At 34.9% G+C, this 17,104-nt stretch overlaps 1 protein-coding gene across 1 annotated transcript in view; it reads right to left on the bottom strand.

Moving 5' to 3' along the window:
• Positions 1–10,413, bottom strand: part of LOC129255973 (myc box-dependent-interacting protein 1-like) — a 33,312-nt gene extending 22,899 nt beyond the window's left edge. Inside the window, exons 1-3 of the mRNA XM_054894288.2 lie at positions 10,230–10,413; positions 8,811–8,905; positions 2,560–2,655 (exon numbers count right to left, since the gene is read on the bottom strand). Of these exons, the coding sequence (XP_054750263.2) occupies positions 2,560–2,655; positions 8,811–8,905; positions 10,230–10,413 (375 nt within the window). The remainder of the gene's footprint in view (positions 1–2,559; positions 2,656–8,810; positions 8,906–10,229) is intronic.
• Positions 10,414–17,104: the final 6,691 nt, after the last annotated feature.

Below are 17,104 nucleotides of genomic sequence, written 5' to 3'. Positions count from 1 at the left end.
TTTAAATACATTTTTAAATGATTCAGCATATACATGTATGAGAAAGCATCTAATAATGAATGCAGGCTTTTATCACAATGCACTGAATTGAACTTGTTACGTTACTGCATTTATACTGAGCCCACTATTTATGTAAATTGAATTAAATTGAATAGGTACATTTATAGTCCGTTAAGGCAATTTCTTTCACATCGGGTTTACAAATTACATAAATATAAAGACAGAGTGACATAAACTTAAAATACTGGTGGGAGTATCAACACATATATCGTTATTTTAAAATAGAATATGTACAATTGCAAATAAAACAATTAATTCATTATTCAATTATTTAAGTATTAAATACATGTACTATGTGATTCCATCTCCTGTCCCAATTTACAGAATAAGTCTGTACTAAGGCTGAGGATGGAATGATTAGATATTAAAGTTAGTACAGTATCATTTATTTATTTTCAGAAAGAATAAAAAATGCGTTTTAAACATCAATCACAACTTAGTCTTTAATGGTCAAGTCCATCTCAGAAAAATGTTGATTTGAACCGATAGACAAAAATCAGAAAAAAGCTGACAAGCAGACAATGCTGAAAATTTCATCAAAATCGGATGTAAAAAAAAAAGTTATGACATTCTGAAGTTTCGCTTATTTTTTACAAAATAGTTATATGCACAATTTTTAGTCACGTGCAAAAGAGAGAATCGATAATGTCCCTCACTCACTAATTCTTTTGTTTTTTATTGTTTGAATCATACAATATTTCAATTTTTACACATTTGACAATAAGGACAAACTTGACTGAAGTTGAACCATAAAATGAATAAACAATGGTAATTCCACATGTTCAGGGAAAAATACTTTGTTTCACAGAACAATGGAGAGAAAATTGAAATATTTCATATAATAAAATACAAAAGAAAAAGTGAGCAAGTGAAGTCATCGGTTCCCTCATTTGCATACCAACCGGTATGTGCATTATAACTGTTTTGTGCAATTAAGCGAAACTTAAAAATGTCACAACTTTCTTATTTTACATCCGATTTTGATGAAATTTTCAGTGTTATGCTAGTTGGATTTTTTTCTTTTCATTCAAATCAACTTTTTGTTTGGATGGACTTGTCCTTTAAGTATTTTCTGCCACCTGTCATATAACCATATTGTGCATGTGAGTATGTTTTCAAGGACCCTTAGGATTGAATCTGACGAGTGTGACGTCAAATAGATTCAATAGAGAAGATTGGCTAAGACTGACATGAATAATCAATTGATGAATCAGAGTATCAGACATCATGTTATGTCAAGTTTCAACGATCATGGATTAAAAAATTGATCTGTGTTTTGATATTAAAAGTATTAGTCATTTATGACAATTCAACTTTATAAGGGCTTTTAGAGACGAATATTGAGGAGAACGCGATTACAAGATTCTGTTGGATGAAGCTTTTTTGTCATTTTTTTTTCTTCAAGAGTCTCAAAAGACTTAAGATGTCTCCTCATAACTTGTATTGTACATTACATTGCCCAATCTCCCAATAAATGAATAAAGTTATCCACAACATGACTCCTATTAGAAATATGCCTAGATTGGGTAAGAAAAAAAATCTTTCTTTGCAGAGTACACAATAACTTGTTTTTATCAATATAGGGCATTCAAATGTATTGTGGTCTACATGGTTTACCTGTGCAATATCAGAGCATTTTGCATGATCCACAGAACTTCGACAAAGTCCCCATATGCATTTGTCCAAACCTTGCTGTGCAATATGTATTGCATGGTCTAATAAATAATGATCATTAACGGTGGTAATTATTATCATTTTGGATTGCTTTTTATCATGGGATCCTATAAGAGATTCCACTCGTTAGAGACAATATTGTGGTAATTTGCAATTGGGGCGATATTCCCCCAACTCATTGAACATGCCTGGTATTCCATTCTGAGCCATCTAATAAATATTTACTTCCAAACAAGTGATCCCAGGGAGTGATAATGAAAATATTGACTCCCTAGGAAAGATCTAAAACGCTTTTAACACAACACAACATCATGGTCTTGAGGCCGGAGAAAAGCACAAGAAAGCCAATTTTTGAAGCCTGACAATTTAAGCTATTCTTAAGCAAAATATTCAGCTGGTTATCGGTGAAAATACATAAAGCTTGCACCATGGAGCTATAAAACACTATAGCTCCATGCTTGCATTGAGCTGTGTTCAGTAGTTTGAGAGCCTTGGATTGGTATATGATTTGTCAATTTCATTTTGGGATCTGGCATGGGTCTTTAAGCCCGCCCATGAACTGTTGTACAAGTATATTGTATGGAACAAGATGTATTATTATAATGGAAACCTAGGTTTGTTAAGATTTTCACTATTTTGATGGCATTATCATATGTCTTGTACATATCACGGACAAACATGGAATTTGATGTTTAAAATAAAAAAAAACCAGGATTTGCATTTGAGAAAATGAAAACTGGGGACTTTACCCTTGAACGAAAGCTGTCATTTGTTTGAAATAAAACAGGAGAATAGTATGTTTGTAATAGAATGAGAAATATTTACCTTCACTTCCGGAAACTTTGCTTGATAGGACACAAGGGGGTTCATAATCTGGTCCATTAATTTCCTCTGGTAGTCATCCCACAGTAGGTCTAAAGTCTGAAAGGAAAACCATATCAATCAATTAATATTTAAAGTACAAAAAATGAATAAATGAGAAAAGTGCAGATGGAAATTTGGAATATATCTGTTGTTGATATTACTAGGTATGATGAAATGGAACAATAAAATCAGGTATCAACATTCTGACGTAAATTAGCTAGGAAGGTCTTAATTTAGGCTGTTATGCAAATTGGCAACAATATATAAAAATCATCACAATGACATGCACATAATATACCAAAAAGTGTTAGAAAAGACACAATGCCCCTGCCCCTTTTTATGGAACAGTTTTGCAAGTTGAAATCATCAAGAGTTTGGTATATTAAAGACTTTGTATTAAATGGAAGTATGATAATATTACAACACAGAATTTTTTTTTCTGTACAAATACTTAATTTTTCAATCTTCAATACATCTAAATTATTTTTTAAAATAGGCTTTATTATGATATAGAAACATGATGCAATTATTGTCAATGAATCACACATGAAAAACAGCTGTAACTGGAGTACAGTGTATTCATATATACATGTACAGTACATAAAATGAAAAAAATTGAACAAAAATACAATAATAATGCACACATTTTGGTAAGAATCAAACATACAGTAGGCCTACATGTTTGAAAAGTATGTCATTCTGAAAAGGGGTGATTTTTATTACAGAAATCAGTGAAATTCTAAACAAAAAAATCATTGACAGTTGAATAACAATTATATATACTTTTCCCTCTTTCATGCCTTTGCAAATGTACACTAATCAAGAGTGGCTACAAATACAATCAGAAGAGCATCAGTGCAATATTTTACTGCCAGGAATGATATATGTGGTGATCATCAGAATCTTGGCTTTGGTTTGCATTGCAATTGTATTTGCAAATCTTTTTATTCATTTGCTCATATCAACCTGATTTGTTAATCGTTTCCCTATCTCATAAAATTGTTCACATGCCAACAGAAGCGCTGTGAATGAAAAAAAAAAACCCACCTGTCTGGCTTGTAAAATAACAAGTGATCGTCTGTATATTGTACATGTAGCTTTGATTAACCAATCAAATTTATTGGCATTTCTCTTATTATCTCTGTCTCACCTTATCTACAGAATAGAGCATGTAGTTTTCTTCATATGTACATGTAAAAGTACATGTCTCCCCCCCTCCATTGATCCATATTGTGCTGCGCTCAACCAAGAGGGCCGTTTCATAAAGCTGTTCGTAAGTTAAGAGCGATTTTAAGAATGACTGGTGATCCTTTCTTACGCGCAAAACCATTGCCAATGAATGTACCATTTCCTACAAGAAAGGATCACCAGTCGTTTTTAAAGTCGCTCTTAACTTACGAACAGCTTTACCAGACACCCACCCGGTGAGGTGAATGGGTACATACTACATGAAAGGTTTAAACTCCTCCAATGCTTCAAGCAGTCAACAACTGGAGCTACATCAGGGGTAATATATAGTGCGCCAGTGGATAGGCAACTACTGTACATAACTGGCACGTTAATATATTGCCAGGATGGATGACACTATTGAGCTATCAAAGTTTGATATTTCCATAATACTGCATTAAGTACTGGAGTTACATGTAGGAAAGGCAAATCTAAATTGTCCTTTAGTATCAAATCAAAATCAACACCAAGAGTAGCCTTTTTAAAAACAAGGCCCTTTGTCCGTTATGATATTTATATCAAATGCCTACAGACTGGAAAAAACCTTATTCGCGAAAGGCTGGGTGAATGCGAGGATAGCAAGCCCATTTATAGTGCCTTTAGGTACTATAAATTACTTTAGGGCTAGGAGTTCTTATGTTAACCATTGTTCCCGACTCGGGATCGCTACCTCTCGGGTAGCTGTTAATCAGCGAGCATACCGTTCGCATCAATGAACCCTGTGTGACACCGTACCACAGAAGCGAACATTCCTGGGGGGCGTGTCATCAACATTTTTGTCCGACAAGTTGTCAGATATGACAACTTTCTTTGACTTTGATTGGCTGAGAAGCATTGTTGCTATGGATACTGTCGGATAAAACAGGACTTGTCAGATAAAACGTCCGACAAGTCCTTTCATGAAACACTCCCCAGGTCCCATGACGTCATCAACACCGACGGTGCAGATTGGCGCATCGGCATGCTCGTGAATAATTCATACATTCACTTCATCTCCGAGTTCCAAAAGGCCTCGCGACTAAGGTCGCTCAATCTCGCGCTCACAAGGGTCACACCAACTCTCTTCGTTGGCCGCTAGTCTCATCTCAGTCACTACTTGACAAAGTATAGCCAAGTCGCCAGGCCTTGTCAAAAGGCTACACCAACAGCAAACTTGAAATCCCCCATTACAGCAGATGTACGTACTGTATGTATGGGTCAACAAGTATTTAAATGAAATTGATCATGGTACAGAAGACTTGATTGAAAGGCATCCGTGGTGTGTAGTATGGAATATATTAAGCTCAGTAACAACTGCATATCATATCAGCATCACCCTTTAAAAGAATAGGTGACAATGTAAATCATAGTACATGTCCCTCAACTGATAAAGAATGGGAGGGGCAATCTATAAACAAGTTATATATAGTACAACAGGCACATCAAAACATCTGAAAAAGTAGGACAAATAACAATGTGCATTGTTGGTTACCTCTTCAAACTCCTAAATGTACATATAGGCCTGCACACATTATTGCAAATTGTACAAAGTAGTACTGTATGTGTTTGTGTATAGGGTTTCTTTTTAAATGTACTAAAAAAAATAATAAATGTACCCCAAGTCCCTCATCCCCACCTTTGATTTTCTTACAAAATTTAAATGTATACAATCAGGTACTCTCCCTTTTTAGAGGAGACCTATAAAGAATTGTATAGATTTACATGCATTACGAATCAAATTATGGGCACATATGAAAACCTTTACATGTAGTACTGTTCCTCAAGGAAACAGGGGAAATCTTTAACTTGCCAAGGGGGGGGGGGGGTAACCAGGATTCTGGCCACATAGATATTCTACCAATAGCCAAAAAAAAAACCACCTGTCCTTTCAATCCATTCTCTCCTCATACCCGGTATATGCCCTTTCTTGTTCATCAGGATAAAAAAGGGTAGAAGATACTTCGCCCAACCCTCCCCCTGAACCTCTAAATTTTTTTCACATCTCCCATGCAAACCACCAAGTTTCAGAATGAATCTCGGCTCAGACCAGCTCAGGAAACATGTGTCATTCATGTATGAATAATTTCTATACTATCTGGTCTCGTTTGTAACAACACTAGACAATGCAATATGATTGAGGGAGTGTAGGCGAGAGGAACGCAGAGGTGTGTAGTACTGTATCATGCATGCACGCTAGAAATGCTATCACTGATAATTGATTTGGAGAGCTTGCTGGGGTAGGCTCGGTCGGGCAAATACCTACAGGAAAATGACAAGGTCTATTAAAAATGTCAGATAGTGCATTAATGTCAGCGTTGGTTTTGTTTTCTCTCAGTTCATCAATCCTCTCTTGCCCACTCCTGTTTATTTCCTGACATGTACTTGTGGGAATCACACTTTCGTACTGACTGTAATGGAGATATTACTCATTGAAACTTTAAAGCTCAACGCTAAGTGACACCATGTCGGACATTAGTCTCAATTATAAAGTTGAGTGTTGTGGTTGGTGTTTGTTGTGCCTCAACATAAAAAAAACCCCAACTTGAAGTTCAGTGTTGGGCTAGTGTTTGTTTCAGCTCAACACCGTAACAAGCCTCACTTCAATAAATAGTGTCATGGTTGTTGTTTGTTGTGCCTTAAAAAGCAACATAAGTCTTACTTCAAGTTCAGTGTTGTGCTAGTGTTTGTTGTGCCTTAAAACCAACATAAATCTCACTTCAAGTTTAGTGTTGTGGTTGGTGTTTGTTGTTCCTTAAAACCAAGAGAATACCCTTTTCAAGTTAAATGATGTAGTTGATGTTTGTCGTGCCTTAAATCATATCTTAAAAAAGGCTTGAGCACTTCAAATTTTGTATTAGGCTAGTGTAGTGTTCCTTTTGCCTAAACACAAGACAAACCCACATTTAGCCCACATTTCAGTGTTGTGCTAGTGTTTATTTTTGCCTTAATGTCAACACCACACATTTCCAAGTTTGGTGTTGCTGCTTGTGTTTGTTGTGCCTCAAGATTCAAGACAACCCCATCAAAAGCCACACTTCTAATTCAATGCTATGTCTGCTTTCATTCCTCATACCAACACCGATACCAGCCAACATACATTTTACTATACATGTATATCAACCAATACATATTGTACAGTGCGTCCCACAAAAAACGAAACCGAGATTTAGCGATGATTTATCATAACTTAATCATAAATACAATAGACAAATGACCTACCAATGTAAAGCTTAGAATCTCTTCTTTCATCTGATATTACTTATATTATTCCTTATTCACGCATGAGTGAGCAAAAACAATTTGAAGAAAGGATTTAAAAAAACTCATTTGGCGGGGGGGATCTGAATTTAAAAAAGAAAATCACATGCCTAAAAAGTTCAATATCTGCTCTTTTATTAATCACAGAAAATGGTCAAGAAGTAAAAAAGTTATGTTCCCTCGAAACAATGCTTGTATTTCCATAATTTCATTAAATAAACGTGTTTTCACCGGTTTCCCACAGAAGCTATCGCACGGTTAACAAAAGACTTAATGCATGGCTGATCGTCAACAAAACGAAGTGTCGAGTGAGTGTGAACGCTAGCCTGTAAAACCTCTTCATTTTATGAAATTATTGAAATTCGAGCCTTATTTCAAATAACCAGAACTTTGTTATTTCTTGACCATTTTCTGTAATTGAGGTATCAAATTAAAGAGCAGATATTGAACTTTTTAAAAATGTGGTTTTCCTTTTTAAATCCAAATACAGCCCGCCAAGTGACTTTTTGGTATCCCCTCTTCAAATTGTTTTTGCTCACTCATGCGTGAATTCGAAATAATCTAAGTAGTTTCGGATGAAAGAGGAGATTCAAAGCTTTACAATGTTAGGTAATTTGTCTATTGTATTTGTGATTAAGTTATGATAAATCATCGATAAATCTCGGTTTCGTTTTTTGTGGGATGCACTGTATAGTAAAAATATGCTTAGGCCTATCTTTATTAGACATCCTATTCACACTGATTTTTTTACAGAAATTTCCTGCTTGGATGTGAGAATTGAAACTTTGGTCACTCTCTACAATGATTCCTAAGAAGTTTCACTTTCAACTTTAATAATTTTGTGCCTGGGCATGCAATAATACAAGTATGATCATGTACAAATAGCTTTAAAATAAAAGCCTACATGTATGCTTTGAACAAAGGGGTCAATAATGTGACTTATATAAATAAGAACAGACGTGTAGACATAGTTGCCCTTGAAAATCTTTTTTTTTTTCAACCACAACTTTTCTGTAAAAATGTCATATTCAAATCTTAATAGACACCTAGTGCCCTCTCTTATGGAATTTGAGCATGTATATTACAAATTTAGTGATAGGTTATCAGAAGGCGACGTACAAAGATTATATATCCTGAAACTTTTCACCCATTTGATTGAAAAGAGGTTTTACATAAAACAAAACAAAATACGCAAATCACAAAATTTATCAAATTAACAAGCTTTCATTTCGTATCCTCCACTGTTAAATCATAACTGTCATATATCTTAATAATAATAGCAGGGCCCACTGGGAGAACAGTTTTCGGAACTGAAGTGGCTACCCTGGGTAAATATACTGTTATTATTATCATCAAGCCAGCAACTCCTCATCCAGCCTACTACTCAAGCTGTTTCTTCAATCTCATTAATCTCTTCTGGTTTACAGTCCTTTTCAGGACTACTTTCAAGAAAAGAATACTCTACTCTCAAATTTCCACTTTCTCGCCTATCCAATTCCTTTTCTTCTTCTTTCCACTGTTTCTATATAAAACACTCCACATGGTGTACCGTAAACCACATCAGCGATTGTACATGCCACCATGCAAACCTTCAAACAACATCTATTATTAATAAGGCAGGCACATTTGTATATCTTAAAAATTACCTGGAATAGTGACATGCACTTTTGGGGGATTTTACCCAAACTTTAAAATAGGTTTTTTCTAAGTATGGTCCCTGGAGACGAACCCAGGGAATTACTACCCACCTCTCTCACACTAGCCAGTTGTTCTTGTCCCTGCCACTCTGATTCATACGTCGACTCCATAGCTTCAAACAGGGCTTTGCTCGCCTGACTCATCGCTGTGAAAAGGGGCAGAAAATATCAAAGGGAGCATGATTGGTTGTCATAGAGAAATGAATGCATCATGAAATGAATAGCACAGGAAATATCAAGAAAGGAAAAAGAGAAGGGAGATGGAAATAGAAGAATTACATTGACAGAAATGAGGGGCAAAATAAAGGGAATTACTTGTATAAATTAGAAACATAATTAACTCAAGCCTTTAATTAGCGCTGGGCAGAACAATAATCTTGTATAACCATATTTTTGTGGCATATTAAGACTCAATATCAATTTGTACAAGTAGATTGCATCATGAAGAAAGCATGATTAAAAAGGAAAGGGACTCATACCACTTAAAAGAAAAAGCATGAGTTAAAATCAAAATGAACAATAACCACAATAAATGAACAGAATGATCTGAACATATGCAAATATTTTCAATAGATAAATACTATTCTACCTCTGTTTGATAATCTAATTAACCTTCATTGATTGCATACAGAAAGCAATCAGATTTAGTACTGTAAACAGAGAATGTCAGATAAGCCCTATATACATTATAGTTGTGAGTAAATTTCTCATGGTCATTATCAGATTAAAATGTTTCAATGAATGCATCTGAGTGTTTCGGAGTGTCTATCTAGTTGAAATGAAGGCCAAATATTATTTAATAATTTTACAATGTACAGACTACAGTACATGTACAAAGAGTAGGGCTATATATTTGTGATAATTCATTAAAGTATCAACAGCACTTTGAATTTATATGATTACATGTGTCATGATGTGTGCATGTTAACGTAAAGGTAGTGCAAAAACACTAGGTAAATATGTACAGTGTTTAAATATTAAATGCTTGAATATCAAATGTTTAAATATTTTCCAATTCATTTCATACATCTTTAGTGTTTATTCATAGTATATACTTTACGCACACTGCCAGTGGAGGACAAATTTCTGTGTTTTTAATATGCACGGACCAATATGAATCTGAATACAAAGTACTACAGAATACACTTTACTTTAATATTGTACATGTAATAGTCATGGAAATGATGGTCTAATGTTGTATTTTACATTATTGTCAAGGAGTCAGTGCATGTAAAGCCATGTCCTAGCTTAACCCTCTTGGGACCTTTGTCACCAAATTGCAACAGACCACAAATGTGCCGCAATTCAAATCTCACATCATGACAACAAAAAACTGTCCCTCCCAATAATCAAACACCCCTATAACCCTATAACCGAAACATGAAAACCAAATTATGATTCATGCTTGTGTTTCTGAGGCAAAACTTTGCCTGAGGGCAGCCCGAAGAGGCGGATACAGCTACTACTGACCTTTAACACACGTCACATAATTCTTGAGTTCTTTGAACAATCTGTTGGCCGCAGCTTGTTGTGAAGTGAAATTCTGTACATAGTGCTCAAACAGTTCATCTCTTGTCTCATCTGCTTTGCCCAGCTTCTGAAGGACCTGTAATAGCAGAAAGAAAACACAAATTATGAGAAATCTTAGAATCATATATTCAGTGCTAATTATAAATGCGCCTAAAAGCTATCTTGGACCAGGGGGGAGTTTCACAGAGTTAAGTGTGACTTAAGAGTCATGCTTAAATGCCGACACGCACATGATACGTAACGTGCAATCCCACTGGTTAATACACAGTAGTGCGCACCTTCTTAGAATGATTTGACCAATGAGGTGATGCCTACTATACAGCAAGCAACTGGGAATTAAAGTGTGATTCTACGTCACACCACTTATATGTACATACATGTACATGTACATCTTTGTGAAACATCCTCCTGGTCAACGTACATGTACATGTAAGTGTCCATAATCATATGCATCATACAGATCTCAGGGTGACCCTAAACTTGAGTGACCAGAGCAATTCACAAAGTGATCCGAGATTGGGTGCTTGAAAGTTGAAACCGATCTGGGTTGTTTACATCTATTTACAAATCTAATAAATTCAAAACTTCTTGCAACCGTCTTAAATTGCATGGTCTAAAGATGGATTAAAAGTAAATCACTCGCATATGTTGTACCTGGATGTGATAAGCACTATATAAAAGAACAAGTGGAGCGCCTCTGGCAGTCTCACCTGCATCACACGATTCAATATAGCAGCAGTGCTAACTTTGAAAACTACTAAAAAGTAATTATTCACAAAAAACACCAGTTATATAATGATACAATACTATGTTCATTGACAATAAATGACATTTGACCTTGATCATGGGACCTAAGACTTGTCAGTGATACTTGATTACCCCTATAGCCACATTTTATAACGTATATACTTTGAAAGTTATTACAGTATGACAGCAATCTAATAATTACCTCCAAAATGGCCAAAGTTCATCGACCTTAAATGACCTTTGACTGTGGTCATGTGACCTGAAACTCGCATGAGATGTTCAGTGATAATTTATTATGTCCAAGTTTCATGAATCAGTTCCATAAACTTTCAAAGTTATGATGGTAATTCAACAAATACCCCAAATTTGGCCAAAGTTCATTGACCTTAAATGACCTTTGACCTTGATCATGTGATCTGAAACTCGCACAGGATGTCCAGTGATACTTTATTACTCTTATGTACAGGTTTCATGATGGTAATTCAACAGATACCCCCAACATGGTCAAAGTTCATTGACCTTTGACCTTGGTCATGTGACCTGAAATTCGCACAGGATCTTCAGTGATGCTTGATTACTCTTGTATCCAAGTTTTATGAACTAGACCAATAAACTTTCAAAGTTATGATGGTAATTCAACAAATACCCCAACTTGGCCAAAGCTCATTGACCTTAAATGACCTTTGACCTTGATCATGTGACCCGAAACTCAGTAATACTTGATTAACCTTATGATTTCATTTCAAAAACTTAACCTTTGGCACCTACATGTACAGTCTCACTTTGCTATGCAGGTGAGACAGTACATGTATACTTTTATAATCAGATCAAATTCACTAGACATAATGGCCGAAATTCACAAAGGTAGCTTTTAAAACCATCAGTTGAACCCATGGTTTATACAGATTTCCTGTATCAATTACCGTAACCTTATTTACCACATATATTAAAGGTCAAGTCCACCCCAGAAAAATGTTGATTTGAATAAATAGAGAAAAATCAAATGAGCATAACACTGAAAATTTCATCAAAATCGAATGTAAAATAAGAAAGTTATGACACTTTAAAGTTTCGCTTATTTTCACAAAACAGTGATATGCACAACTCAGTGACATGCAAATGAGACAGTCGTTGATGACCCTCACTCACTATGTCTTTTGGTTTTTATTGTTTGAATTATACAATATTTCATTTTTTACAGATTTGACAATAAGGACCAACTTGATTGAACCATATAGTATTTAACAATGCTAATTCCACATGTTCAGGGAGGAATTAATCGTTGTTTCACAGGACAACAGGGAGAAAATAGGAAATTATCATATTTCATATAATAAAATACAAAAGAAATAGTGAGTGAGTGATGTCATCAGTTTCCTCATTTGCATACGGAAAATGATGTGAATATAACTGTTTTGTGAAAATAAGCGAAACTTTAAATTGTCATAACTTTCCTATTTTACATCTGATTTTGATGAAATTTTCTGAGTTGTGCTTGTTGGATTTTTCTCTTTCTATTCAAATCAACTTTTTGTTGGGGTGGACTTGTCCTTTAAAAGATGCCCATGCTGATGAGCGCTTTTGTCACAGTGCGCCAAAAGGACGCCTGTTTTCGTGGTTATCCACACTATTTTACTCATGAGTCCACTGTTTTTAGTCCACTCTTCAAACGGTGGACTCATGAATAAAATAGTGTATTCAACCATGGTAACAGGCGTCAATTTGGCACACTGTGACAAAAACGCGCATCAGCATTGGACATTTTTTAATATACGTGGTAAATAGGCATAATTTTCACAGGAAATCTGCATAAACCATGGGTTCAACCGATGGTTTTAAAAACCACCTTTGTGAATTTGGGCCAATGAGCATCTTCTAAAGCTTGTACATTCCATTGTGAAATAGCCAAGTAACACAAAGTTCAACCTATAACTGGGTCTGAATCCATATAACCTCGTCAGAACAACTTTCCCAATACCAGGATTAAAGCTTTACGATGAATTTCCACCAGTATTTAGGAGGAAATATCCAATTCCCGTCTTGTGAAGTGAAGTGGCATTTGTGTCAAGCGCTGATTACCTTCATCAGCATCAAATTCAAACCAATCATCAACTGACCTAAATAGGGCATATACATTTGACCTAGTCTTACAAACACAGACTTTATCATTCACAGATTTTCACTATGAATCCTTATGATTATCATACAGATTAAAGAAGAAGACTTTAAACATGGAGAAAATGATGAAAAAAGAGCATGGGGCACTGTACATATATTTCACTGGACGCTAGTCTCTAGTATGTGTACTATGTCCACGTTGTCGTTCATGTACATATAATATACAGTAGACCTTCACACACATGAATTCAGTACAGATGCTGTCAAGGGATCATCTTCTTGAGATAGCAAACATTAAATGATGTGCACTACAAAACTGGACCATTAACTTTGTATTCCTATTTTACATACATGTACATGTATATGAATGTCAGGGTAGGAAAGTATTTTCTTTTTCTAGGAGCTACATGAACATGTACCTTTTTCTCGACATTAGGGCGATTGCAGAGTTTTGAGGGCTATTTCCTTCATTTTAAGGGCTCATTTTTAGGGGCAACAAGCAATAATGCAGAAAATGCAAATATCATTCTGCCATACTTAGTTAGAATATTTATTTTTTTAATTATCTTGAATATTATGTGACAGATCTTGGGGCAACTCTACAACGAATGATTGCCCCAACGCATGCATTTTGGGGGATTTTTAGGGGCTATTTGAGCCCTCATGAAATCGCCTGATGCCCTCATGTATTTTCTGCGCAGATGTACATTTACGTGTACATGTCAAATTTCATAAATTTGGCATAACGTACATATGTGGAGGTACAAAATGCACTATACACGTATGTACATCATATAAACTTCAAATGTACTTAAATTTTGGACAAATTCATCCATCCTAAAAACTGGTCATTACTTCCTGGTGACCTTACGAACCTGACCACTGTCCTGATGGGCAATATTACGTGTTTAATCTTCACCATAGGATGCCCATTAATATTGTGGTTTTTAGGATTAGCCTTGGTGTTCAATATTAATCATAAGCTGCCTTGTATCGTACATGTACACCATGATATGATTATCAATACATTTCTAGATGAGTGGGAGTGAGAAGGGCACACGCCAAAATGCTAAAGAATTGTACACAAGTATAGTACTTGATGTAAAACATAGATAATGTAGGACTCCCCCCAAAAAAAAAAATTAAAAAAAATAAAAATAAAAAACACGGTGAATAAATCAATAAGAATAATGATAATAATATACCGGTAAACGGGTAATAATAACAATATTTCTAAAAAATTATTTAAGAGAGACCAATAGATATTTGTCTCAATGTATTTAATGTACAGCCTATACTGTAAAAATACTGTTTTGTGGAATTTTTCATGTACATTGAATCTACATGTAAGCCTATTCAAAGTGTGCATGCTATTATTCAATTTGATATTTAAATTTTTTTTCTGTAATGTCTTGGCCTTGTATTTCATGCATTCGCATATGAAGTGTTGGGCAGAGACTAAGACACTGGTCTACATGTACAGCACTCTTTTATTGACAGGGGTTCACTTTAAACAGGGTTTCAATATGAACCTCAATAGCCAGACAAAGTTAAATTCGGGCAAGGTGTTTTAAAGGTTAAGTCCACCCCAGAAAAATGTTGCTTTGAAAATAGAAAAACAAAAACTAGCAAAACGCTGAAATTCGGATGTAAAATAAAAAAAGTTACGACATTTTAAAGTTTCGCTTATTTTTCACAAAACAGTTATATGCACAACTCAGCAACACCAAAATGAGAGAGTCGATGATGTCCCTCACTCACGATTTCTTTTGTTTTTTATTTTTTGGATTATACAATATTTCAAATTTTACAGATTGGACAATAAGGACCAGCTTTAATGAACCATAAAATGTTAAACAAATTTTGTAATTCCCCGTGTTAATGGAGGAAGAAAACTTATTTCACATTACAATGAGGAGAAAATTAGAATATTTCACATTTCATATGATAGAATACAAAAGAAATAGTGAGTGACGTCATCAGTCCCCTCATTTGCATACTGACCAGGATGTGCATATAACTGTTTTGTGAAATTTAGCAAAACTTTATTTATAAATGTCATAACTTTCCTATTTTACATCCGATTTTGATGAAATTTTCAGTGTTATGCTTCTTGGATTTTTCTGTATTTGTTAAAATCAACTTTTTGTTGGAGTGGACTTGTCCTTTAAATTGAAAACAGAGACAGAAAGGTTTAAAAGTACAAACCATTGCATTGTTTTTTGTGTGTTGATACTTCCATGTCATTTTTTGGCATGAAATACTCATTCAGGGTGGTTTTTTTAAAGGGTGTACTGTAATTCTATAATCTATAATCTATTTTTAAAGCAATTGTTTCAAAAAGTGATATTTCACTATCGGGGTACACACAGTCCGACAATGTGCACACAAGCGTATAATAGACCAAATCATGGCATATGATTCTCAGATCTTTATCAGAAGTATTAAACACAAAGATTGCTATGGAGATAGCACAGAACACATCCTGTGTTAATGCCAAATTGTTTGTACTTTTTTTTAGTTTTGATTCATCTGTCATTTCTGAAATTACTCACAGGAAGTTTTTGATCATTTGCAAGATTGTAAACAATACTGATTCACGAAGAACTCAATTCATAGTCAACATACATACACATGTAGGCCTACATGTACATGTAGATTAATTAACCATTCGATTTAATATGAGCCTGTGAGTTTTCAAATCCTCTCAATAAAAATGCATAATAGTTTGCTCTATTAAACCAAAACTCATTGCCCACTGATTTTGGTGGCATCGTGATGAAGCAGAATGATGATGAATGAATGAAAGAATGAATGTGATAGTGATGATGGTGGTGGTGATATGATGGAGGTGGTAGTGGTGGGGGTGGAGTTGGAAGTTGTAGTCATCATCGTGTTGATGGTGATGATAATGATGGTAATATTATGATGGTGAAAGGTTAATGATGATGATGGTAGTGATAGTGATGATGGTAATGATGGTAGCGATGATGATGATGACGGTGATGTTGGTGATGGTGGCAATGATACTGATAATGATGATGATGATTGATGATGATGACGATGATGGTGGTGGTAATAAATGATGATGATCATGGTGTTGATGCTGGTGGTGATGATCAAAGTGGTGGTGGTGTTATGACGATGATGAAGATGAAGATGATGATGATAGTGTTATTGATGATGATGATGGTGATTATGATGATGAAGATGATGACATTAGTCTAATAATGGTAGTGATGGCAGCGTTGAAGGAGATGGTGATGATAAAAGTGATAATTATCAGACGATTGTGATGGTGAATTTGGAATTCTCTTACCATCTGTTTGTCTGATTAACTATATTTGATCTGGTTTTTTTTCTTCATATTTTTCATTTTTGTTCAGAAATTGCCATTGAAGTTAGCTATAAAATTCCTGTTAATCCCTTTTTTCCCCATATGTTACTTTAGCCTACCAACACAAATGCTACATGTAGCTCACTTCCTTTGACTCTGGTCGACACTGCATAAGAAAAGAAATAATGTAAATCTGATTGAATTAACTACATTGTGCTCTAAAAGTTTCAAGCACAATTAAGATTGAAAAGTAGTTTTAAATGTATTTAGAATATTTAATTCACATTGATTAAATCACATGAAATTGAGAAAGGACTCCATAACTTTGGTGGTTACCTAAAATTGTGTAGAACTCCATAACTTTGGTGGTTACCTAAAATTGTGTAAAAGTACGTTCAATCCAAACCTCAGTTAAGCGAAGTTCGAAGGAAAATGAAAAAAGTAAATGCATGTATCAAGTATGACTTCAAGTAGTGCTTATGGAGTACTGTATCTGAAAGTAAACATCAGTAGTCAACGGTAATCTTACTTGTGGCTTAGTGTAAATGAAATTACCGTTTGATACTTTCACTTCTTAAAAAGATTGAATGTACAAGAACTTGTGACATTATTA

This window comes from Lytechinus pictus, chromosome 3 (assembly GCF_037042905.1).
Source record: "Lytechinus pictus isolate F3 Inbred chromosome 3, Lp3.0, whole genome shotgun sequence".
Classification (NCBI taxonomy): Eukaryota; Metazoa; Echinodermata; class Echinoidea; order Temnopleuroida; family Toxopneustidae; genus Lytechinus; species Lytechinus pictus.
Note: the sequence above shows the minus strand (reverse complement) of the source record. Positions and strands in the feature narration are given on the sequence as shown.